The following is a 27,462-nucleotide window of genomic DNA, read 5'->3' as shown; positions in this document are numbered from 1 at the left end:
ATGCAAACACTGTTGTCACTTTCAGATGACATTGTAAACAAGAAATGGGCATTATCTCCTGCAAATGTAAACAAACTTGTTTGTCTGAGTGATTGGATGAACAAGAGGTAGGATTGAGTGGACTTGTAGGCTCTAAAGTTTTACACTGTTTTATTTCTGAATGCAGTTTTTTTTTGTACATAATTCTATATTTGCAAGTTCAACTTTTACGACAGAGATTGTATTACAGTATTTGTATTCAGTGAATTAAAAAAGCCTTGTTTTTTACTGTGAAAATATTTGTAATAAAATATAAAGTGAGCACTGTACATTGTATTCTGTGTGATAACTGAAATTATTTGAAAATGTAGAAAACATTCAAAAATATTTAAATAAATGGTGTTATTTTTAATCGTGCAATTAATTTTTTTAATTGCTTAATAGCTCTAATTAGAAAGTAACTTTCAAACATCAGAATGCTTTTTCATACTTCACCTTCTATGCAAGAAATAAATCAGAGTGCCCCAAATGTGTTTCTAACCAAGAGCAGTTCAAGCAATTTGCTATGAACACATTTGCAGAAATTGAAGACTGCAGCCATCTTCATCTCTAATAGAGATATGGGCCCATAAAGTCTACAGGTATTATTATCTGATCTTAAAGAAAGGTCATTTGACTCAAGAAAGCTCTGCGTACTGGGACCCCGCAAATGTTCCAGTTGTGGGCAGATGGGTTCTCTGACCACCTTTCAGTGGCAGTTTTATTTACTGAACAAAAGAATAGTTACTACTGATAATGTAGAAAACTGATATTAAACAATAGTGACAGAAGTGCTCATATACTCAAGGAAGCTTCTTGTCTTTATGCAAAACAAAAAGTGCTTAACAGAATTTTGAATAAGATTATCTTTAAATCAAGAAATTTTAAAAAATTGACTTTTTGGCCCCTTTACTTTCAGTGTAATTACTGAAAGTACCATGTTCCACAGAAAAATGGAACTAGAGAGATATAACAATGACTCTTACACAGCTGTATGCTTCAGATGAATGATCTTTCATCATGGTTAAGTTCTTTTAGTGGGTAGCAAGCAAAAGAAACATTTCTGAACCACCTTAATTAAGCTCCTCTGTTAAGGAGGAGAATAGAATTGAGAGAATGAGGTTCTCATCCTATCACAGTTGCTTAAAGTCAAATGCAAGGTTATTTGCAATGCTGAATGGGGAAGCGGCCATGGCACTTATTTGTAGTGTATAATCCTGTACACTAATGACTAGATATGGTTTTAAAACTGCTGTAGACTCTTTAACCTCACCAACCCTTAAAAAACAAACAAACAAAACTACTTGACATTGATCTTATGTTCAAATGTGTAAGATTTTTATCATAACAGACGAAATGCCTGTTTTAACAAATCTGAAGTCACCATTTTTAGATATACAATATCCTTATATGATAGCCATATTAAAGCTGTAGTTCACTATTAATTGAATTAACTGACACCACAGGATCTAAAAAACAATCCTTTTGAAAATTAGCAGTAGCCTTTTGAGGCATCTGAAACCCCAGGAAAATCATCAGCCGCTTTGTAAAGGGTCAATAAGAGAAGTGAATTAGCAGTCGCCGATTTATTCAATGGAGTCTTGCGTATAAGCGCTCTAGGCAAATTTAGAACAAAACTAATCAAATCTAAGATATTGTAAGTCAAGAGGAAGGGAGTTGACTCAGGTACAGCAAGCGAGGCATCTACATACTTCTGACTCTGACTCTTCATGCGATGCCGCTCTCCTGTATCGGACTTTACTTCCGTTCCTTGAATCTTGCCCCACTTCCTTTTCTTCAAGTTTAGCTTTTGTCTTCCCTTTCTTCATAAGAAAGTTATCCACTACCCAGAACATTAATGCCTGTTAACAGGGGAAAATTCACAGTTCAGTTTTTCTTTAGGTCAGCATATGTGTTAGTCATTCAGACCTTGGAATGGAGTTAGGGAACAATTGTACTAAGTGGGATTTGGCCAAATACTGCAAAATCCTGTACAGATCCAGTCACATGACCTAACATTTACCATATATCTCCTGAAACATAGCTGCCCTATTTCCTGCTCTTGCACCAATAAGAAAAAAGATGCTGCTTAGTGGGCATTTTTTATTAGCTCTTAATCTTGACATATGGATAGTCTTGCTTGGTCTAGGGCATTTCAATGGGATGATATTTTTTGGCACTCCAAACAAATTAATGCTTTCCTAAATAAACCTAATTTAACTGGAATTTTCTAACTGGTACAATCATATCTGTATAGTACATTCAACAATGGGCATTCTGTGCACCATTTCTGTGCCCAATGGCATTGTTGATTATGGATTTTATAGATACATATGTACATAAACACTTTATATGTATTATTTACACACACACAAGTGTTGAAGACTTGTAACACTAAGATATCACCAAGGCACACTGTGCGGTACAGATTAATTTTAACAGATGGAGAAGGGGATGGGTGGGGGGAGAGAAACACAAGTTAACCATCTTTGAAAAGCATACAGTTGTACTAACATTAACGAAGAAGGGAACTATCAGCATGACGATAGCCAGCTCCAGCTGGGGGTTCTCTATAGGATTCAATAAAGCTACCTGTGAAAAGAAAAAGATCAAAATTCAGACTACAACAGTATGTGTATGCAGTTGGGTTGGAAAGTGTTATAGAAAGTATTAGGCTGGTAGCCAGATGAATTAGAAAGGACAGTTTCACAGAAAAGGAATATAATTTTGTTACAGAAGGTTTATAAATTGCATTTAATAAACAAGTGGTGCTGACTGAAAGCAATCTGCCATCCCACTAATTTGTGATTACAGAAGGAATGTGATGACTTGTGAGTAGGTGAAGCAACCAGATACTACTTGATGAATTAATCACCTTATATTCCCAAGGAAAATGTCTGATACTTCATCACTTGGAGATTTAAATAAACTGGTCAGAATACTATAAAATATAGTGTAAAAAATCCTGTTTTATTCTACAGGGATGGTATAGAACAGTGGTTCTCAAACTTTTGTACTGGTGACCCCATTCACACAGCAAGCCTCTGCGTATGACCGTCCCCTTATAAATTAAAAACACTTTTTTAATATTTAACACTATTATGAATGCTGGAGGTGAAGCGGGGTTTGGGGTGGAGGCTGACAGTCCCGATCCCCAGTTTGAGAACCCTTAGTCTAGAACACCTAACAGCAGTTATTCAGGTCTAACTGCTGTGAGTAATCATCTTGAACGTTAAATTGTGTATGATGTACTAAACCAGACAATCCACCTGGTACCTACATGGCACTTTATTTCACAGTTCAGTTATATAAAATGCTTTATCAATTATAGACAAAACTATAAATTATCCCTTTAAAAGCGTGTGGACTTGTTGTTCCCACTTGATTCTACACTGAGATGAAAGTTTCTATTAGAGACATGTCCAAGATGATGTATGTGCTTCCTGCAGTTGAACTAACCATGGCCATAAAAGAGGTTTGACCAAGCAAAACAAAGCATAGGCTACATTCAAATATCCACTCAACTCTCTTTCCAGAAAGCTTTGACTGGAAGAACCAATATCTTGGAAATCACTTACAAACATATGCTGCAGTTTTAAAAAGTTAAATATCTGGACATGGGATGCAGAAGTTTTCAAATATTTTATAAAACAAAGGCACTATAAAGGTGAATTACAATACACTATGGTGACTTTTGCTGCTCCAGGTAAGTATTATCATGCTTAGATTATAAATCAGGTCACTTACAATGTTATGATCTTTCATACAGATCTCAGCCTGCAAGTCATTCCTCATTACTGCAACTTCATTATGCTTACTGAACATGCTACCATAAACTTATTAGTGTAACTAATAGTATTAGCATATACTGGAGCTAAGCTATACTGTACCTGTATAAAGGCTCAAAATACACTTTGTGCTGCAGTAACTGACTTTTGTTTGCTTATTGGCTATTTTTTTAGTAACTCAGCAATGATTCCTTTATTGCAGTGTGAATTACTAAGGTTTTACTACAAAAAATGTAACAATGTTCTATTATGCTCTAAAACTATGGAAAAGAATACACATTAGGTTTAAAGTTAGAGCTGTAATTTAACTAAAGGAAAGGCTGATGCACTCAGTCTCCTTTTAGGTAGCACTGCCAGCAGATTGAGAGATGTGATCATTCCCCTCTATTTGGCATTGGTGAGGCCTCATCTGGAGTACCATGTTCAGTTATGGGAGAAACACTACAAGAGGGATGTGGAAAAATTGGAAAAAGAGTCCAGCGGAGGGCAACAAAAATTATTGGGGGCTGGAGCATATGACTTGAGGCTGAAGGAACTGGGATTATTTAGTCTGCAGAAGAGAAGAATGAGGGAGATTTGATGCTTTCAACTACCTGAAAGGGGGTTCCAAAGAGGATGGATCTAGACTGTTCTCAGTGGTGACAGATGACAGAACAAGGAGCAATGGTCTCAAGTTGCAGTGGGGGAGGTTTAGGTTGGATATTAGGAAAAACTTTTTCCACTAGGAGGGTGGTGAAGCATTGGAATGGATTACCTAAGGAGGTTCCACCACCTCCCTCCTTAGGAGTTTTTAAAGTCAGGCTTGACAAAGCCCTGGCTGGGATGATTTAGTTGGGGATTGGTCCTGCTTTGAGTAGGGGGTTGGACTAGATGACCTCCTGAGGTCCCTTGCAATCCTGTTATTCTATGATACCTCAGGTGAGCATGTGATCTTATATTGTACACGATGCAAAACCTACTAAATGCAAAATAGAATGGTGGCATTATCACCAGTGAAATCCAATTAGTGGTATCAGGATGCTCCATTACCATAGGCAACAGTTACGTAGCACCAACTGTGGACCTTTACATAGCTTGCATGATAGCCTTAGTCTTTTTGGATTAAGTAGAATTAATAGCTTATCACTTTCTGGCATCTATCTGCAATTCATTTAACTATAAAAATTGTATAAAGACTCAAACCTCTTTCCATTGAGGTATTAGGAGGACTATAATGATGATGGTTTTCTCAAACATCATGATCACTATGTACAGTGCACACTGTCCCACCCAAGCACTGCACTGCAGCGGGTCACCTACAAAAAAAAGCAAAAGTTTAATACACCAGTTTAGCTCACTATCACTTGACTTAACATATGTTTAAGAAAAACAAAAGCAAAATTAGACAAGGGAGAAAAACTTGGTAAACCAAAGTAAAACAAATATTTGATAAGTGGTTGCCATCTAAAAGTAGTCTGATGATATTTTTGAATAGCAACAACATTTGTTGATATCCCTTTGCTTGGATGAAGTTGCCTTCCCTGAGCAGTCCAAATTTTTGTGCTTTACTTTAGAAAACTCGAAAGAGCACCTTTTGTTTAGTTAGGGAGCACCTTGTTACAGTTTGCTTTAGTATACATTATCGAACTCAGCAGATAAAGCACAGAATTAGCTTACATCTCACAAGATATTTACCTTTCCATAAAGCCAGTTGCTATAAATTATTTCCCATTTTGGCAAATAATTATGTTTTCTAAAGGCAGAAAACTTACACAATACTTGGCTGCTGCAGTGTATCTTGCTCTAGCACAGATAACCTTTTAAAAGAAAATAGAATATTCCTGCATTTGTGCTTTTGCCAAACTGTATATATAGGTATCTTATACAAATGTCAGCAACCATGAATGACTGATGGTAATTATGGCAAGAACGGCAACAGATTACAAGAGAATGAGTAACCTTCAAAAACTTAATTTTGTTCAGAGCTTCCTGCAAGCTAATCAGGATATATCTTCATTGCACTGATTAAAGAAGTATCACATGTAAATCATAAAAACCTAAGTAATTTTGCTATACCCCAGGTAAGGTGCTGTACAATGAATACCAAGCAAAATACCAATTGCTCTGGAATTAGAACTGTCATACAAATATTCCAACAGAAAACGTATATATCCTGTTATAACTACAGCATAACTGAACATACCTGGTTGCAGCTGAGATAAGAGTGGAGTGCCTGACAAAACATTCAGATGAATTTTAACCAGCATCACAATATCACCAAAATTTGACAGCTCAGGCGTGCTTTCCTAACACTTAATTTAAAACAAAAGTTTTTCTACAGATTTCACCATTCACTTTCAACAAACAACTTTTACAGCCTCTTCAAATATAGCTTAATATTTATGTCTGTAAATAAAGTGCAATGGAAATTCAAATGCCTTTATACAACTGTAATGCACAGTCGACCATGGCTACGTCCTTTCCCGGAAAGCTATTGAAAGATGTACAGCAAATAGTCTTGAGTTTTACACTCTCCTCTTGAAATTCCACAGCAGGCAGAAACTGATTTTTCAGACTAGCCCAGCTTTTCCCAGAAAAAATTCACCAGGAGATGTTCCTGGAGTGCTACAATTTGAATATACTGTTTTAAAGGCTTAAATTATACAGACCCAATGTCCGAAAGTGTGAAAACTCTGTGTGAAGGTTCCTCAGCCAACAGATCATGTTTCCTGGTCTGCCATGTAACTATGAATTTTCCACAGATGTGGGGTTTAAGTTAAGACTGAAATTAACAGTGAATTCCCAGACTTGCAAACTTTTCTTTTATTAGTATTTTCTAATTTTTCCTTCATTACGTAACTTATGAAAAAAAACAAAATTATAGCCTGAGCCACAGAGTTGCTATTCAGGCTTAAAAATCCATTCTGGGGTCCCTAAATTTTGAAAACTACAGCAATTGAAATCAGGATCCCATATACTCTGATTCCACACCATGGGATTTGATACTATTGTACCTCAGAGTATACAACACTTTGGTTATAGTTAACAGAAATAATAAAAATCTACTAGTGGTAAACAGAAGTGCTGGCAAATGTCATTCTATCAAATCTGATGTCACAGTTAGGAAATGCAACTATTTAGGGACAGATAAGAGGTAGAATTTTAAAACCTTGCTGCCATTTAATAAATTAAATCTGACTCAGTTTTGACAGACAATATCCAAAGCTATCTTTCACCTTTATTACAGAAATAGTTTTAAAATTATGCATTTCATAGAAAAAAATATTACTACATGTCCTCTAGAAAGTTACCCAGAAAATTTTCTTGAGTATCTACATTTTCAAAGATGAGGAAAGAGAACTCAAATTAAAAGTCAACCCAGAAAAGTGGTTTAAAAAAAAAAAACAACACAGTAAGTATGGAGCTCTAGAATTCTTAGCATTTTTCAGGACTCTCTATGACAATATAATTTATCTTGATCTTAAAAATCTTACAGGCCCTCAGAATTTAAATATTCTGTAAAAAGTAAAGAAGTTATGTAAAACAAGCTATGAAGCCAGTAGAAATTCTGCTGTCCAAAAAATGCAGAGCCACAGATTTACTACTAATTATTATAGATTAATACAGATACTGAATAACATCATCTAAAACATTTTCTTGGGAAAGCTTGAAAACAGAAAACTGAATTTGTGAACAGTATTTGACAGTTTATCAATAGCAAGGAAACAACTTGTATAAAAAAACAATTCTAATACAATGCTCATATATCCAAGAGATGACTTTGCATATCAGATTTAGTGACCCATCAAGGTGGATGAGAGCTCACAGAAGCCACACTGAACTAGAATGGAGAGAAATCAGCTTTTCTTCCCATTCCCCACGAGAGAGAGAGCCTTAAAGATGCAAGTTAAGATAATTAATTGACCTGCTCTGAGGTAGACTAGGAGAAAAGCATAAACCTATTTTATCATGATCACACTCTCATTTCTGGAGGCTTCAGGGCTAAAAATGAATTGGTACATTTAGAGATAGTAATATTTCCACACTGTCTGAACAAAACACTTTCATTTGTGCCATTTAGATGAGAAAACCAGAATAATGGCATTGCCATCAGAGTTAGCTAGGATTTGTTCTTTCCCCTAATACCTAGACTGGTAAATAAAATACAGTTCAGTGTTAAACTAGAAAAATAGTGGTCTGATGGCACTCTTCTTATTGATAATCTTACTGTGTGGGGACCCTATGGTAATGTTCTCTTTTTGGTGAAGATTCTAGAGAAGGTGGTGTCACAGCTGTGGCAATATTTTGAGTCCTCCGATTTTTTGATTCTGTTCACCTGCTTTTAGATGTAGGTATAGCACAGATACTGCGGTTTCCCTGGTTGAGTCTCCTGCTGATGAATTAAAATAAAAGTGCTCATAATCATTCTTTTATCAGTGGCCTTGAGTAATCTTGACTGAGGTATTGATGTGGCTGCAGACTCTGCCAAAGGCAAGTCGCTCTTGCAATGGCTCTATTCACAAGGATAGGCTTCAGATGGCTCCAGGCTGTTTCATGTAGGGTATCATAGGGTTCTGTTCTTTCACCCCTCCTGTTCAAGGTATATTTATGAGACTGTGGGAAATTTGCCCTTCCCCATCTGGCAATAACATTTGAGATCAACTAAAATGAACACACTATCCTTTGGTTTAACTGGAAGGGTCCCCTCACTGAGTAAACTGCTTCCTTTAGTGGTGAATTCTGTTGATTATCAGGTCATATCCACCTGTTCCCTGCAGGCAGTTTCTGGGGAGTGGGATGAGCAGATGTGTGGAGTGAATGAAGATTTTGTTTTGAGGGTTATGTGGAGAGAGAGTCTTAGTCTTTGCACATTGGCCCTAACTTTCACTGTAGTTGTATAAAGATTATATATCATCTAGTGTGCTAGGCAGGATACTTGGCATGCCCTAGACATACAATATATCTGTATATGAGCAAAATAGACTGCTGTTTAATATTAACATTTAAAATGAATTAGGATCGGAGGTTGAAATATGGAAAGAAGTTTTTCAATCTTAACATCTTTGTGTTTCAAGTACAGTGCATAAAAGGTTGTTACAAGGAAGAGGGTGAAAAACTGTTCATTAACCTCTGAGGATAGGACAAGAATCAGTGGGCTTAAATTGCAGCAAGGGAGGCTTAAGTTGGACATTAAGAAAAACTTCCTAACTGTCAGGGTTGGTAAACACTGGCATAAATTATCTAGGAAAGATATGGAATCTTCGTTTTGGATAATTTTAAGAACAGGTTAGACAAACACCTCTCAGGAATGGTCTAGTTATTACTTAGTCCTGCTTAGAGTTCAGGGGACTGACTAGATCTATCGAGGTCCCTTCCATTCCTACGTGTCTGATTTTTTGATCATAGTTTAAATTGATAACATCTGAGTAACAATGCCACCACTTGTTGATAACATCTGAGTAACAATGCCACCACTACTTACTGAGCCAGAAGTGTGGCTCTTTACAAGGCAAGGCTCCTCCAGATGCAGATAACTATGCCTCTGTAGAATTCTCAGCCATGGGAAGGAGCAGAAGGTTACCATATGATATGGGGCCACATTTCCTTTTAATCATTAAAACAATTAATTTGATGCTTATGAAAATGAAGGGTTATTAACACTGGCTAGTGAGAAAAATAACAAAAGCAGACTAATTGCAAATTCTCTACTCATCTCTGGCAGTGCATCTCACTGCTATTCTGCAACACAGTATTACCAGGTCACACATCTCAAGAGCAACGAGAAACAAGCAAATTCAGTATTTATGTATAAGGTTAGGATTAGATTAATTTAAGTGGGGAAGTGGGATGCCAGGAGGAAGCATGAGCAGGAGAGTGCAAGAGGGGAGGACTTCTGCCTCAGACTGAGAAAGCAGGATGATCAGAGAGTTATCTTAAGTGCCTATACACAAATGCAAGAAGTCTTGGAAACAAGCAGGGAGAACTGGAAGTCCTGACACCGTCAAGGAATTATGATGTGATTGGAATAACAAAGACTTGGTGGGATAAATCACATGACTGGAGTACTGTCGTGGATGGACATAAACTGTTCAGGAAGGACAGGCAAGACAGAAAAGGTGGAGGAATTGCATTGTATGTAAGAGAGCAGTAGGACTGCTCAGAGCTCCAGTATGAAACTGCAGAAATATCTGAGAGTCTCTGGATTAAGTTTAGAACTAAGAGCAACAAGGGTGATGTCATGGTAGGAGTCTGCTATAGACTACCAGACCAGGGGGATGAGGTGGTGAGGCTTTCTTCTAGTAACTTCTGTTAGTTGCCGGATCACAGGCCCTGGTTCTTATGGAGGACTTCAGTCACCCCGATATCTGCTGGGAGAGAAATACACGGTGCACAGACAATCCAGGAAGTTTTTGGAAAGTGTAGGGGATAATTTCCCGGTGCAAGTGCTGGAAGAACCAATTAGGGGCAGAGTCTTCTTGACCTGATGCTCACAAACAGAGAAGAATTAGTAGGGGAAGCAACAGTGGATGGAAACCTGGGAGGTAGTGACCATGAGATAGTTGAGTTCAGGATTCTGACACAAGAAAGGAGAGCAGCAAAATACAGACCCTGGACTTCAGAAAAGCAGACTTTGACTCCCTCAGGGAACTGATGGGCAGGATCCCCTGGGAGAATAACTTGAGGGGGAAAGGAGTCCTGGAGAGCTGGCTCTATTTTAAAGAATCCTTATTAAGGTGGCAGGAACAAACCATCCCGATGCGTAGAAAGAATAGTAAATATATCAGGCAACCAGCTCGGCTTAATAGTGAAATCCTTGCTGATCTTAAACAAAAAAAGAAGCTTACAAGATGTGGAAGATTGGACAAATGACCAGAGAGGAGTATAAACATATTGCAGAAGTGAAATCAGGAAGGCCAAATCACACTTGCAGTTGCAGCTAGAAAGAGATGTTAAGAGTAACAAGAAGGGTTTCTTCAGGTATGTTAGCAACAAGAAGAAAGTCAAGGAAAGTGTGGGCAACTTACTGAATGAGGGAGGCAACCTAGTGACAGAGGATGTGGAAAAAGCTAATGTACTCAATGCTTTTATTGCCTCTGTCCTCTTGAACAAGGTCAGCTCCCAAACTACTGCATTGGGCAGCACAGCATGGGGAGGATGTCACCAGCCCTTTGTGGAGAAAGACGTGGTTCAGGATTATTTAGAAGAGCTGTATGAGCACAAGTCCATGAGGCCGGATGCACTGCATCCGAGGGTGCTAAAAAAGGTTAGTGGATGTGATTGCAGAGCCATTGGCCATTATCTTTGAAAACTCATGGCGAATGGGGGAGGTCCCGGATGACTGGAAAAAGGCTAATGTAGTGCCCATCTTTAAAAGAGGGAAGAAGGAAGATCCGGGGAACTACAGACTGGTCAGCCTCACCTCAGTCCCTGGAAAAAACATGAAGCAGGTCCTCAAGGAATCAATTCTGAAGCACTTAGAGGAGAGGAAAGTGATCAGGAACAGTCAGCATGGATTCACCAAGGGCAAGTTATGCCTGACTAACCTAATTGCCTTCTATGACGAGATAACTGGCTCTGTGGATGATGGGAAAGCAGTGGACGTGCTATTCCTTGACTTTAGCAAAGCTTTTGATATGATCTCCCACAGTATTCTTGCCAGCAAGTTAAAGTAGTATGGGCTGGATGAATGGACTATAAGGTGGATAGAAAACTGGCTAGAACGTCAGGCTCAATGGGTATTGATCAATGGCTCCATGTCCAGTTAGCAGCCGGTATCAAGTGGACTGCCCCAAGGGTCAGTTTTGTTCAATATCTTCATTAATGATCTGTAGGATGGTGTGGACTACATCCTCAGCAAGTTTTCAGATGACACTAAACTGGGAGGAACGATAGATATGTTGGAGGGTAGGGATAAGATATAGAGGGACCTAGACAAATTAAGAGCATTAGGCCAAAAGAAATCTCATGGGGTTCAACAAGAAGTGCAGAGTCCTGCACTTAGGACAGAAGAATTCCATGCACTGCTACAGACTAGGGACCGAGTGGTTAGGCAGCAGTTCTAAGGAAAAGGAAAAGCAGAAAAGGAGCTAGGGGTTACAGTGGATGAGAAGCTGGATCTGAGTCAACAGTGTGCCCTTGTTGCCAAGAAGGCTAACAGCATTTTGGGCTGTATAAGTAGGAACGCTGCCAGCAGATCGTGGGACGTGATCATTCCCCTCTATTCAGCATTGATGAGGCCTCATCTGGAGTACTGTGTCCAGTTTTGGGCCCCACACTACAGAACGGATGTGGACAAATTGGAGAGAGTCTAGCTGAGGGCAACAAAAATGATCAGGGGGCTGAAGCACATGACTTATGAGGAGAGGCTGAGGGAACTGGGATTGTTTAGTCTGCAGAAGAGAAGAATGAGGGGGGATTTGATAGCTGCTTTCAACTACCTGAAAGGCGGTTCCAAAGAGGATGGATCTAGACTGTTCTCAGTGGTAGCAGATGACAGAACAAGGAGTAATGGTCTGAAGTTGCAGTGGGGGAGGTTTAGGTTGGGTATTAGGAAAAACATTTTCACTAGGAGGGTGGTGGAATGGATGACCTAGGGAACTGGTGGTATCTCCTTCCTTAGAGGTTTTTAAGGTCAGGTTTGATGAAGTCCTGGCTGGGATGATTTAGTTGGTGATTGGTCCTGCTTTGAGCAGGGGTTGGACTAGATGACCTCCTTTTCAACCGTGATATTCTATGATTCTGTGAACAAAAATTATAGCTACAGTAAATCAAATTATAGTTTGATTTACTGGACGCACTGGAGTGCTTTGCAGGCTAAGAAGTTAAAGCAAGCAGAGACAACAGAGCAAGATTTAAGTTAGAAATATGGTCATTTTTACTAAGTTGTTCTAGACACCTGTTGTCTATTCAGAGCAACTTAAGAAGTATAACATCACAAAGATGGGGAGAATGTTTCTGTATTTGAGATACATGAATAGGTTCTTGTCAGTGTGAATTAGGGTGGCCAGATTACATGAACAAAATATCGGGATACATGGGGGGGGCAGGTCCGGAGCGCCACCGGAGCAAAAGGAAAAAAAAAAGCCGAGCTGGAGTGCTGCCAAAGCGCAAAAAACACTCCCTGAGCCAGTATATTGGGACAAATGGCGTCCCAACTATACATCCATCAGGACGCAGGACAAATGACTGACTATCAGAACGATCCCGATTTTATCGGGACATCTGGTCACCCTAGTGTGAATTTCAGCTGTTTCTCCCACGTTCTTATGTTCACATGAATTCTAAATATTAAAAGCTTGACTTCTAACTTGTTGTACTTGAAAACACAAAGATAATGTTAAGATTGAAAAACTACAATGAATAACTATTCTTGGGGTATAGTCATGCAGTTTTACTTATAAAGCGCCACACACATCTAATCTGCTGCATAAACAGTAGCCACTTCTGAACATAAAAATTCTGTTATCAGTCCTTTCCTGGAGGCATTTATATCTTAAAACTATCTTTCATATAAAGATGACTCTCAATACAAGCAGTAGGAGTGCTATTTCTGCTGGACAACATCTTAAGTAATGAATCACTAGAGAATAAGTAATACGGCTAAGAAAGGAGATGATCTCATAGCAAGAACTATCATGAGAATGTATTTCTAGAAACTATATAATCAAACAGCACAGGACAGTGTCATTGGTCAGTTCAGGCACAGAAGAGAGCCCTGGTTTTTATTTATACTTGCAATCAAGATGAAGTCAAGTATCAGCGGATAGTCGTGTTAGTCTGTATCCACAAAAACAACAGGGAGTCCGGTGGCACCTTCAAGACCAACAGATTTATTTGGGCATAAACTTTCGTGGGTTAAAAAACCTCACTTCTTCAGAAAGCTTATGCCCAAATAAATGTTAGCATTTAAGGTGCCACCAGAATCCTTGTTGTAATTAAGATGAAAACATCCTCTTCAGAAGAAAGAAGTTCCTTTGCCTACCTCCAGAGAAATCTTTCAGTAAAATATTGAGGTTCTTGCTCACAGTTCTAGGTCTCCCTTAGAGGATTTTTAGTAGGCAGATCTGAGACCCCCAACAGATTGTGTGTAGAAAATATACGTTCAAATTTCTTAAATTTACCTTTGAACATTAAAAATACATGACACTAACAACTGAGTACAGTTTAGTTCCTAGTTATGTAATCAGTTTTTTTTAAACAAACAAGTTATTTACCCTTTTTAGATAACGTGAAAGAAAAGAAAACCTAAGAGCACAAATCGTAGACCAAATACTTTCTCATTAAGACTAAAAACATTTTCTAAAATGTCACCGGAATGTTCGGTGGGAACATCACTCTACCTTCATTATGGACAAAAGTATCCAAGCGTACAATGACTGGCTGAATTAAAGGAATCAAATCTTATTTGCACAAAAATAATAATTTTTCAGTTGTAACAACTAGTTAACTACATACAAAATGTTGCCATTATATCAACAGAAATAGTTTACAGTAAATTTTTTTTGTAATGGCACTTATGATAGCTTAGTACAGAAGACAAAAAACTTTTTCTGGAAAAAAAGTGTGTCAACTTGCAACATTAGGAATCACAGAGCAAGAAAACAGATGAAATGCACATGAATAAAAAGGTGCAAAAGCTTAAACACAAAGTCATCAGAAACTTTTTTAAGAGCTACATGAACTAAAAGATAATCAGATTATTGCAGGCATCAGTTATAGGAATCCAGCTGGAGAAGAACTGCCTGATAAATGAATTTAACAAGAAGCATTCTTATTTTTCATAAATTAAATGTGAATGATGATGTTATTGAGGAGAAATACTGAAACGGTCCTGGTTCCACAATGGGACAGATAAAAATGATCATTCGTTAGTTATCCTGATCTGAGGAACATGGTTATAGATGCCAAAAAATGATGAAGTAAAAATTGTTTTTAAAAGGGATATGTCAACTTTAAATGTACAGAATTTACGAAATGAGTTAAAAGTAGTTTCAGGAACTCTGCCCACCAACTTTTATGGTTTTGAATAACAGTTTCCTGTTTTAAAAAAAGTCTGTTTGAAACAGGGGAAACTGACTGACTACACAAGGGAAAATAGTGACAATGAATATACAGCAAGTACTATTAGAGGCAGAAAATAGAGAGAGATTTCTCTCTCTCTCTCTCTCTAATTCTTTGAGCTGTGGTAAGCTTAGTTATTTGTAACACTAGTAGGTCAACAATGTATTTCAGTTTGAAAATTAAGTTGATTGTGTCCCCTTAAGAGAGACTATAGTTATCAGTGACTATGTGGGCAGAAAGGCTTTGACTTAGGCCATGAGCTCAACCGAAGAGACAAACTTTTGATCTTACTCAGGTCTAGGTGACAGCTAAGTTGTTTATTTTTCCAGCAGATACGTAAATTCATCATGGAGTGTATTCTTCTAGGACCTAAAGCATTTCAGTTAAAATTTAAGGTGGAAAGTACAATAGAGCAAAGATGTTTCTGACAAAAATCAGACGCCTAACAACTACAACTCAATTAGGTATTCTTGTTTTAATAGAAAGTATGGAGCTAGTTTAGGGATGTGCATACCTGAAAAGTGGGTGTAAGAATGGAGAGACAACTACCCATGTATATCAATATATTGACTAATTTCTGGTAATATTCATAAACAAGAAATGCTGGCTGTTAGAGATTTAAGGTGTTAAATCCTAAAGAGATTACTACTAAACTTTGGAGGATGGAGTTCTAATTTCTGTTACATCAACACAATCCCAGTAATGTCACTGGGATTACAGAGGTGAGCTGGGTTTCCCAAGTTAGATACAAGTACTTAGGTAGAAAAAATTTCCTTCCTTCACCATCACAACCTAAGGTGAGGCTTATTTCAGTGGCACAGGTTCTCTTTTGTGAAGATTTGCCATGTGGTATATGCATGTCCAAAAAACAAGAAAAAAATGGGCCTTTACAGAATTTAAAATAGGCAAAATAGGATATCATTTACAGTGTGAAGATGTAACTGTGAATTGCGAGTTCTCTCTAGTACTAAATAGTTGTGTCTAGAAATACTCCATATGTAATAAAATTTCAAGTGTAACTGCACTGAGAAGTCAATTAAGACCAATGATTCAAAGCATCTAGGGACTTGAGAGGGTGAATCACCATTACAGGAAGCCTAAAGGACACAAATCAACACTTAATATAAGAATGGGTTTATTGCAGAAGCACTATGTTGTTCCACTGTACTGTGAGCTTGGCAGCACTTCTATTATAAACATCTGATGTTAAGATTTACCACTAGAAAACTATTTGTTTGGAATTAGTCATAAAATTTCACAAGTCATCTGATACTTGTATTTCACAAGGTCATTTAATTTTTTGTGTGCTTTTTCATTAATTACCTATTTTTAAAAAAATCATATGTAGTCAACTGCTAGTTACAGTACTTTTCCAAAAGTTGCAAAGAATCCTGTGGCACCTTATAGACTAACAGACGTTTTGGAGCATGAGCTTTCGTGGGTGAATACCCACTTCCTCAGATGCATGTAATGGAAATATCCAGGGGCAGGTATATATATGTGTGCTAGCAAGCAAGCTAGAGATAACGAGGTCAGTTCAATCAGGGAGGATGAGGCCCTGTTCTAGCAGTTGAGGTGTGAAAACCAAGAGAGGAGAAACTGGTTCTGTAATTGGCAAGCCATTCACAGTCTTTGTTCAATCCTGAGCTGATGATGTCAAATTTGCAGATGAACTGAAGCTCAGCAGTTTGTCTTTGAAGTCTGGTCCTGAAGTTTTTTTGCTGCAGGATGGCCACCTTAAGGTCTGCTATAGTGTGGCCAGGGAGACTGAAGTGCTCTCCTACAGGTTTTTGTATATTGCCATTCCTAATGTCTGATTTGTGTCCATTTATCCTTTTCCGTAGAGACTGTCCAGTTTGGCCGATGTACATAGCAGAGGGGCATTGCTGGCATATGATGGCGTATATTACATTGGTGGATGTGCAGGTGAATGAACCAGTGATGGTGTGGCTGATCTGGTTAGGTCCTGTGATGGTGTCGCTGGTGTAGATATGTGGGCAGAGTTGGCATCGAGGTTTGTTGCATGGATTGGTTCCTGAGCTAGAGTTATTATGGTGTGGTGTGCAGTCACTGGTGAGAATATGTTTCAGGTTGGCAGGTTGTCTGTGGGCAAGGATTGGCCTGCCACCCAAGGCCTGTGAAAGTGTGGGATCATTGTCCAGGATGGGTTGTAGATCCTTGATGATGCGTTGGAGGGGTTTTAGCTGGGGGCTGTATGTGATGGCCAGTGGAGTCCTGTTGGTTTCTCTCTTGGGTTTGTCTTGCAGTAGGAGGCTTCTGGGTACACGTCTGGCTCTGTTGATCTGTTTCCTTATTTCCTCTTGCGGGTATTGTAGTTTTGAGAATGCTTGGTGGAGATTTTGTAGGTGTTGGTCTCTGTCTGAGGGGTCAGAGCAGATGCGGTTGTACCTCAGTGCTTGGCTGTAGACAATGGATCGTGTGATGTGCCCGGGATGGAAGCTGGAGGCATGAAGGTAGGCATAGCGGTCGGTGGGTTTTCGATATAGGGTGGTGTTAATGTGACCATCACTTATTTGCACCGTGGTGTCAAGAAAGTGGACCTCCCGTGTAGATTGGTCCAGGCTGAGGTTGATGGTGGGGTGGAAGCTGTTGAAATCATGGTGGAATTTTTCCAGAGTCTCCTTCCCATGGGTCCAGATGATGAAGATGTCATCAATGTAGCGTAGATAGAGAAGGGGTGTGAGTGGACGAGAGCTGAGGAAGCGTTGTTCCAGGTCGGCCATGAAGATATTGGCATATTGTGGGGCCATGCGGGTGCCCATAGCAGTGCCACTGATCTGGAGATATATATTGTCATCAAATTTGAAATAGTTGTGTGTAAGTATAAAGGCACAGAGTTCAGCAGCCAGTTGTGCTGTGGCATCATCAGGGATAGTGTTCCTGACAGCTTGTATTCCATCTGTGTGTGGGATGTTTGTGTAGAGAGCCTCTACATCCATGTCTGGATATATGGACTCTCTACTCAGACCCAATGCCACCAGCACTCCCAGCTATCTCCGTGACACCACTGATTTCCTGAGGAAACTACAATGCATTGGTGACCTCCCAGAAAACACCATCCTAGCCACCATGGATGTAGAGGCTCTCTACACAAACATCCCACACACAGATGGAATACAAGCTGTCAGGAACACTATCCCTGATGATGCCACAGCACAACTGGCTGCTGAACTCTGTGCCTTTATACTTACACACAACTATTTCAAATTTGATGACAATATATATCTCCAGATCAGTGGCACTGCTATGGGCACCCGCATGGCCCCACAATATGCCAATATCTTCATGGCCGACCTGGAACAACGCTTCCTCAGCTCTCGTCCACTCACACCCCTTCTCTATCTACGCTACATTGATGACATCTTCATCATCTGGACCCATGGGAAGGAGACTCTGGAAAAATTCCACCATGATTTCAACAGCTTCCACCCCACCATCAACCTCAGCCTGGACCAATCTACACGGGAGGTCCACTTTCTTGACACCACGGTGCAAATAAGTGATGGTCACATTAACACCACCCTATATCGAAAACCCACCGACCGCTATGCCTACCTTCATGCCTCCAGCTTCCATCCCGGGCACATCACACGATCCATTGTCTACAGCCAAGCACTGAGGTACAACCGCATCTGCTCTGACCCCACAAACAGAGACCAACACCTACAAAATCTCCACCAAGCATTCTCAAAACTACAATACCCGCAAGAGGAAATAAGGAAACAGATCAACAGAGCCAGACGTGTACCCAGAAGCCTCCTACTGCAAGACAAACCCAAGAGAGAAACCAACAGGACTCCACTGGCCATCACATACAGCCCCCAGCTAAAACCCCTCCAACGCATCATCAAGGATCTACAACCCATCCTGGACAATGATCCCACACTTTCACAGGCCTTGGGTGGCAGGCCAATCCTTGCCCACAGACAACCTGCCAACCTGAAACATATTCTCACCAGTGACTGCACACCACACCATAATAACTCTAGCTCAGGAACCAATCCATGCAACAAACCTCGATGCCAACTCTGCCCACATATCTACACCAGCGACACCATCACAGGACCTAACCAGATCAGCCACACCATCACTGGTTCATTCACCTGCACATCCACCAATGTAATATACGCCATCATATGCCAGCAATGCCCCTCTGCTATGTACATCGGCCAAACTGGACAGTCTCTACGGAAAAGGATAAATGGACACAAATCAGACATTAGGAATGGCAATATACAAAAACCTGTAGGAGAGCACTTCAATCTCCCTGGCCACACTATAGCAGACCTTAAGGTGGCCATCCTGCAGCAAAAAAACTTCAGGACCAGACTTCAAAGACAAACTGCTGAGCTTCAGTTCATCTGCAAATTTGACACCATCAGCTCAGGATTGAACAAAGACTGTGAATGGCTTGCCAATTACAGAACCAGTTTCTCCTCTCTTGGTTTTCACACCTCAACTGCTAGAACAGGGCCTCATCCTCCCTGATTGAACTGACCTCGTTATCTCTAGCTTGCTTGCTAGCACACATATATATACCTGCCCCTGGATATTTCCATTACATGCATCTGAGGAAGTGGGTATTCACCCACGAAAGCTCATGCTCCAAAACGTCTGTTAGTCTATAAGGTGCCACAGGATTCTTTGCAACTTTTACAGATCCAGACTAACACGGCTACCCTCTGATACTTTCCAAAAGTTGTTATTCTGTATTAACAAAAGAAAATTTAATTTTAAAAATTAAGTATTCAACCATATATTGTTCATTTCTACATTGTTTGTAAAGTACCTGTACTGAGTGTTAGCTCTGAAACTTGGCTAGAAGATTCCCAATCTTATCTTTAAATATGAGTGGCTTAGTTAAGTTAAAGCTTCAATTTAAATGGTCTTTGATTGCAACCTAAACAAAATGATCTTTAAAATCAAAATTGTGCTGAATATTTTGGAAGAAGACTCGCTATTTTTTTTGGTCTAGTAAGTTTTTTTTATATTTTACAAAAAGGATAATACCTTGCAGACAGGCTTCCATTTGTATCGTATGCCATGCTAACTGAGTTTTAAGGTTTTTTTAAATATAAGGAAAAAGTTGTTTATTAGGTGCTCCTGTATAATACCCTAGGTATAGCAGCCAATTAAAAAACTGCAAAGGGATTGTGGCAGAGCACTGGCTTTGCCTCAGGGCGTTTTGTGCTTCTAGGCGATTAGTGTTTGCCTCAGGGGTTTCCTGTGACCCTCCGTGTAGCCTCTCTCCCCTCCTAGAGGCAAGGGTTACAGCAGGCCTGCACAACTCATAAAGCAGCAAGGGCCACATTACTCCAAAGAAAACAGCTGAGGGCCGAGACCCCCTGGCCCCACGGAAACACTCCTCCCCCCCCAGCGGAAACACTCCGCCCCAGCACCGCCCAGCCCTGCAGAAACAAACCCTCCTTTCCCAGTGCCGCCCCACCAAAACAGCTGTGGGCCAAAAAGGAAGGTTGGGGGTGGGGAGGTGATACTTGATTTTAAATCAACCAGGGGCTCCCAGCTGAAGAACTGGCTGGGAGCCCTCAGGGTCAAATTAAAGGGCCCGGGGCTCCGGCGGCTGCTGGAACCCGGAACTTTGTGGGGCTGGGGCAGGGATTTCAAGGGCCTAGAGCTCCTGCTGCTGAGGGGAGCCCGAGCCCTTTAAATCCCAGCCCCAGCGCATCCGCTGGAGCCGCCGCTGGAATTCAAAGGGCTCGGGGCTGCCCGTGGCGGTGGGGAGCCCTGATCCCTTTAAATCTCAGCCGTGGCTGGGAATCTCTACGGGGAGCCCTGAGCCCTTTGAATCCTGCCCACGGCTGAGATTTAAAGGGCTCTGGGCTCCCCAAGGCTGTGGGGAGCCCAGAGCCTTTGAATCCCGTCCGCAGCTGGCAGGGCCGGCTTTAGGAAATGCAGGGCCCAACTCGAACATTTTCGGCGGGGCCCCGGCAGGGATGCCTGAAAGAAAAAAAAAAAGTAAAAAAAAAAGCCTTTCATTTCTTAGTAACCGGTTCCCTATAAAAAGTTCTGCCACAGTATGTATTTTTTTGTACCAGTAGGGTTACCATACGTCCGTATTTTCCTCCTGGATGGCGATTTAAGATCCAAAAAGCCTGACATGTCCGGGAAAGTACAGATGTATGTTAACCCTACCTAAAGTTCTTTTTTAAAAAGATGTGTCTGAACTAGAAATGAGCTCCGCCACTCCGAGGGTGTGCTAGGGTGCATGTGTGGGTCCCAGCTGCTCTCTGCCCACCTCATTGAAGCAGGTGTGCAGGGTTACTTCCCTGGGAACTACAGGACACCAGTGGACATGGGGCTGGCTGGAGGTGGAGGGGAGGCGGCTGGAGGTAGGGTCTGGCTGCAGGCTGGGCAAGGCGTGTGGGGCAGGCTGGAGATGGCGTGTGGGATGGGCTGGCTGGCTTCAGGCAGGGCCACAGGGGGGGTTGTGGCATGGGTTGGCAGGGCTGGAGACAAAGGAGTGCAGGACTGGCTGGCTTCAGGCAGGAGGGTGTGGCAGGGGTTGGCTGGAGACAGGGAAGGGGGTGCAGGGCTGGCTGGAGACAGGGGTTGGTGCAGGGCTGAAGGAAAGGCAGGGGGTGAGGGGCTGGCTGGAGACAGGCTGGCTGTGGGCAGCGGGTGCAGGGCTGGCTGCAGACAGGAACTGGTGCAGGCAGGGCAGGAGGTGTGGCAGGGGGTGGCTATGGGCAACTGGTGCAGTACAGGGGGTACAGCCCATCCTGTATGGTGACTGCCCCCTCCTCCTGCCTCCCCCGCCAGGGTAGCAGTAGCAGCCTGTGGCTCAGGAGCTATTTAAAGGGCCTGGGGCTCCCCTGCTTCCACTGCCCCAGCCCTGTAAATAGCTGCAGGAGCCCTGGGGAAGTGGTGGGGCTCCAGGGGCTATTTAAAGGACCAGGGCAGCAAAAGCATCTGGAGACACCCACCCCCCCCGCCGCTACCCCAGGGCTCTGGGGGCTATTTAAAGAGCCTGCGGCTCCCCTGCTTCTACCGCCTGAGCCCTGTAAATAGCCGAGGGAGCCCTGGGGAAGCGGTGTGGCTTCAGCGACTATTTAAGGACCGGGGTGGCAGAGGCAGCTGGAGCCCCGGCCCTTTAAATAGCCCCCAGAACCCCCCGCTACCCCAGGGCTCTGGGGGTATTTAAAGGGCCCGGGGCTCCCCTTCTTCTATCGCTCCAGCCCTTTAAATAGCCACGGGAACCCTGGAGAAGTGGTGGGGCTCCAGTGGCTATTTAAAGGGCCGGGGCAGTAGAAGCGATGGGAACCCTGGACTTTTTAAATAGCCCCCAGAGCCCCACAGCCCTACCCCAGGGCTCTAGCAGTGGTGCTCTGGTGGCAATTTAAAGGGCCTGGGAGCCACAGGCCTTTTAAATTGCCCACTGGGGAAGCTGGGCCACCCCGCTACAGCACACTGGCTTTTGCCGGAACACCGTACTGGGGCTTGGGCATGTGGCCCTCTTAGGGGTGGGCTGATTCAGGGGAATTGGTTGAATTGGCCTAAAACCGGCCTTGGCAGCTGAGATTTAAAGGGCTCTGGGCTCTCTGTGGCTGCGGGCAGCCCAGAGCCCTTTGAATCCCGCTGAGATTTAAAGAGCTCTGAGCTCGCGGCTGCCCACAGTGAGGGGGAGCTCAGAGCCTTCTGAATCGCGGCCGCGGCTGGGATTTAAAGGGGTCTGGACTCCCCGCGGCTGCGGGCAGCCCAAAGCCTTTTGAATCCCTGCCGCGTCTGAGATTTAAAAGAGCTCTGAGCTCCCCCTCACTGCGGGCAGCTCAGAGCCTTTTGAATCCAGGCCGTGGCTGAGATTTAAAGAGCTCTGGGCTCCCCACCACTGCGGGCAGCCCAGAGCCTTTTGAATCCTGGCTGCGGCTGAGATTTAAAGAGCTCTGGGCTCCCTGCCGCTGCGGATAGCTCTGAGCCTTTTGAATCCCTGCCGCGGCTGAGACTTAAAGAACTCTGAACTCCCCGCCGCAGCGGGCAGCTCAGAGCCCTATGAATCCAGGCCGCGGCTGAGATTTAAAGAGCTCTGAGCTCCCCGCCGGTGCGGGCAGCTCAGAGCCTTTTGAATCCCGCCGTGGGCCGCACAGTGAGCCTCTGTTGCCTGGGTTACAGCTTACTGAGTCACCTTCGTCATCAGCCAATCAACCCTCTTCTTGGTTAAGAACCCTCTTTAGTTCTTCTCAAGGGAGAGTGTGTGTATGAGGGGGGGAGGGGAACCCAGGCCTGCCCTCTCCTTCTGGTTCCAGCCCAGGGATCCTAATTGGCAGCAGAAACAGGTAGTATTCCTATACTACAGGGCTACAGCCCTTCCCTGGGCTACTTCCCCAAATGGCCTCTCCTAGCACCCTCCTCGGTTCCTGATCATGCTTGTACTCCCGGGTCTTTTATTGTGCACCTTCTTTCTCCCAGTCTTCCCACCACATACCTTCCTACTCCCAGTTCCTAGCAGCTGGCCTCTCTGAAGGGGCTTCTTTTTAAACTAGTCCCAGACGGTTCTAATCAGGCTTCAGGTGATCTGATTAGCCTGTTTCCTTTGATTGTTTCTAATCTGTTCTTAACTGGTTCCAGGTGTCTTATGGAGTCTGACTTAATTGCTTCTAGCACCTTCCTGACTGCTCTGGGGTAGCCCCTTCCTTGGTCACTCAGGAAAAAGAAAACTATTCATCCAGTGTCTTCTACCAGGTCTGCACCCAACAGATGCAAGTCAAGTGTTAGAACGGACTATTCCACAACCATATATGTAATAATGACCATCTTTAAAAGTGCAGTGTCACTGCAATGCTCTTCTCTCCAATTCATTTAGTTGCAAGAATAGAAATATTTACCATATTCACCAAAGCGAAGGGACTCCCACTGTTGCCATTCCACAATGCTGCTGACTACGCGCACACCAGCATAGATTAGCAGCATCCCTAAGGTTGCATCCAGCAAGAAGTTTATAAGGTACCTGGAAGGAGGGAGAAAGAACAGACGAGAAAAAACAATGAGCATGGGGGTTTTTCTCTTGGAGTTAGGGGGCATCATATTGCTGCAACTGATGAAGGGTAAATTTGCTTTCCTCTCTGAAAGGCCAGCATCACTATGAGATTTTAAAAACTTGAACAGTTACTTATTTGCCTCCGTTTCTTATCCGAGATTTTAAACAGTTTTAGAACTGCTGCACTACTTAGTGTTTGTCGTTCCAGTTAAATGTCAAATGAAATTCCATGTATTTGTGTGTATAAACTCCAATTTGCATTTTATGCCCTCAAGTTAAAACCAACCTCATCTTCCACTCTCATTTCACTATTTGGAAAGACTTCATTTAAGTGGAGCCTGAGAACAAAATTTTAGTTTAAAAACACCTTGTTTCTTATATTGCTTGGAAAACAGCTCAGAGTGAAAAAATCACACTCATTCCAATCATGGAAAATACTGACTCATTGCATGTGGATGTTATAGGAAGGGACAGCTCTTACATAGGTGAGATGCTGAAGCTATCAGCTTTTCTACTAAAAAGTAATGCTTGTAGACCCAGCTATGAACAGCCCGGTGCTAATACAATATATGTATGGTGTAATAACTATAGAATACAAATTTAAAGTAATTCTATCAAATGTTAGACTGGACTGATTTAATTCCACCAAGTCAATTACAGTAACTCCTCAGTTAAAGTTGTCCCGGTTAAGGTTTTTTCGTTGTTACCTTGCTATAGGGAACGTGCTCATTTAAAGTTGTGCAATGCTCCCTTCTAATTTCGTTTGGCAGCCGCCAGCTTTGTCCACTGTTTGCAGGAAGAGCAGCCCGTTGCAGCTAGCTGGTGAAGACTTGGAACCAGGGTGGACCGGCAGCCCCCATATCAGCTCCCTGCTCCGCTAAGCTCCCTGTGCAGCAGCTGCCATCAGGCTAGCAATTGCAGCTGTCCCTCCCCCCACTGCCATGTGCTGCTCCTGCCCTCTGTCTTGGAACTGCTCCCCAAGCCTCCTGCTTGCTGTGCAAGGGGTGGGGGCTAATATGAAGGTGTCCCCCTCCCCCCTGCTCCTACATCACACTTACCCCTTCTCCATATAGAGCAGGGTGGGGACACAGACTGAAAGAGACAGAGAAAGCCTGGGGCAGCAGCTGCTGTCTCAACTTCCTGATCCACTTAAAAAGACAATGCACTTAAGAGTGGATCAGCTTATTTAAAGGGGCAGTGTGCATTTCTCTCTCTCTCCCACACACAAGGTGTGTATCTGTCTGCTATGCTATCTCCCCTCCCCTCCATTCCTGCTGCCTTGTAGAGGCTATATTAACAACCTGTTAACCCTTGAGGGCTCAGCAGAGTGCTAGTTCATCATTTAGCACAAGGGTTCTTAAACTGGGGTCAGGACCCCTCAGGGGGTCACAAGGTTATTACATGGGGGTGGGTCGCGAGCTGTCAGCCTCCTCCCGAAACCCTGCTTTGTCTCCAGCATTTATAATGGTTAAATATAGTAAAAAGTATTTTTAATTTATATTGGGGGGTGTCACACTTAAAGGCTTGCTATGTGAAAGTGGTCACTAGTACAAAAGTTTGAGAACCACTGATTTAGCAGCAAGGCATTCCCTGGGAAATATCCCACCCTCTTCCACCATTTAACTTTGCCACCTCAACCAAGCTTCACAATCATCATAGCTGTGAACAGTATTAAAATGTTTAAAATGTAGTTTGTGTGTGTGCGCACGCGCATGTTTTTTTGGTCTGGTGAAAAAAAATTTCCCTGGAACCTAAATCCCCCCCATTTACATTAATTCTTATGGGGAAATTGGATTAGTTTAACATCGTTTTGCTTAAAGTCGCATTTTTCAGGAACATAACTACAACGTTAAGTGAGGAGTTACTGTACAGTATATAGCCATTCTGAATATTGTAATTGTATGTGTCTTCAGAAAAAGACTGTCTAAAACCCCTTCTCTTTTTAATATATATATATATACACACACTATTTCAACAGTTATATAGTTGCTACTCTACTGTTAAGTTGTTCTTAAAAAAAACTTTTGGCTGTATGGCATACACCAAAAGCTAAAGTGATTATTATGGAATTTAAGTAAATCATGAGTTATATCTTCACCCAAATGTCACCAGAACATCTTGTAAGTCAATGTATTTCATTTGCTAATCACTCTTGGCTGAACAAGGTAACAGCTCAGGTGCTACCAGTGACATGACATTAAACTGTTCTTTTAAAGGCCACATTGGGTTGAAAATTTTTAACATGAATACTTGAAGCCAGTCAAGTGTCTTGATGGTAACTCTTTGCACTGCTACCTGGGATTCTTGCTTCCACGTGGATGGTGTGCCCCAGTACAAAGGGAGACAACATTATCTGTTTTACTTGCACATTTGCAGCAGGAAAACTGGAGTCTCAGAGAAAGCTATTGACACTCTCTAGTGATTGGAAGAAAAGGGCTGTGGTGGTGAAATGGGTACTATTAAAAAGAGGAGATGAGGTGTAAAGGGATAAAATGGTAGTCTCCCAAACTAAGCCTCAACACCAGTTGTGGGTTCAGAAGAGGCTCAGCAAGAGTATAAAAAGAAACCAAAACTTCTGTTGACATGCCATGTTGCACCCAAGTCTTAGACACACAGCTTTTTGTGCAGAATTGGTATTTCCATAATCATTTTTTAAAAATGTTAACACAAGTCTGCTTCAAAATTATGATTAAGAGGACCATATAATCAATTTTTAAGTGTTTATCAAAGGAACCAACAAGCAACACAAGTATCCCTAACACAAACCATTTTATTCCAGGCCACAAGAGGTCACTGCAGTCTGAAAAGTGAGAAAATATCAAGTAGGCTACAGAAGTTAAAAATGACTCATTTTAGGTGGACAGCCTAATGTGACAAGGTTCTGGCTCTGCCTCTTGCATTCCCACAAGATTAGGAGCTACAACTACACTGAAGTTTATTTCATGATACTAGTCTGTTTATAAGAATTTTAAAAACTAAACCCGTGTGTAATTATTTGATAAAAATACAATGGCCTTCCAATAATAATTTCTTGATTTGCTGTAGAGCCACCATTTCAACTAAACTGAGAACAGCCCACTGAACATGAGCTCAGAATCTTCTAAGCAAGCAGCGTCCTTTGGGGCATTGTGTGGAGCCAACCGTCTAGCTGGGATCCAAGAGTGTAAAATGCAGGTCCAAAATTATATGCTGTTAAAAGTGGTTTTACAGCACCCATTACCAGAAGAGTTTAGCATGTAAGCTGTCGGGCGGGAGTCCCTTTCAAGACCCGAAACTATCCTCCACTTGCTTCTGTAGCTGCTAGTAAAGACTCAGGAGCTCAAAACTGTCTCAAAGACATAAATCTTCAGATTTAACATAATGGAATTAAGTGTGTATATACATAGTCATAATGCTCAGAGCATCAGATTGCAAAATTAATATTTTCTGTATTAGCCTCCTAAACACTGAGCAACATTTTTTCAGCATTAACAGTGAAAGTAATACTGCATTAGCAAACAAGCATTTTAGAAAACAGACAGGAAAACCATTATAAAATATCCTCGGACACCACTCTGACTTAATATTCATGCCTGACTAGATTAATGTAAGATTTTTGGAGTG

General features: G+C 41.9%; 1 protein-coding gene across 2 annotated transcripts in view; it reads right to left on the bottom strand.

The window, feature by feature from the left end:
• The window catches only part of STIMATE (STIM activating enhancer), a 92,029-nt gene that overhangs the window by 6,814 nt on the left and 57,753 nt on the right, over positions 1-27,462 (bottom strand). For both annotated transcript variants that reach the window (XM_050957891.1, XM_050957892.1), the window contains 4 exons: positions 23,708-23,829; positions 4,989-5,101; positions 2,533-2,610; positions 1,731-1,880 (listed from right to left, as the gene is read on the bottom strand). In XM_050957891.1, coding sequence (XP_050813848.1) covers positions 1,731-1,880; positions 2,533-2,610; positions 4,989-5,101; positions 23,708-23,829 — 463 coding nt within the window. The remainder of the gene's footprint in view (positions 1-1,730; positions 1,881-2,532; positions 2,611-4,988; positions 5,102-23,707; positions 23,830-27,462) is intronic.

This window comes from Gopherus flavomarginatus, chromosome 6 (genome assembly GCF_025201925.1).
Source record: "Gopherus flavomarginatus isolate rGopFla2 chromosome 6, rGopFla2.mat.asm, whole genome shotgun sequence".
Lineage (NCBI taxonomy): Eukaryota > Metazoa > Chordata > Testudines > Testudinidae > Gopherus > Gopherus flavomarginatus.
The sequence above is the reverse complement of the archived record's forward strand: the minus strand, read 5'-3'. Positions and strand labels throughout refer to the sequence as shown.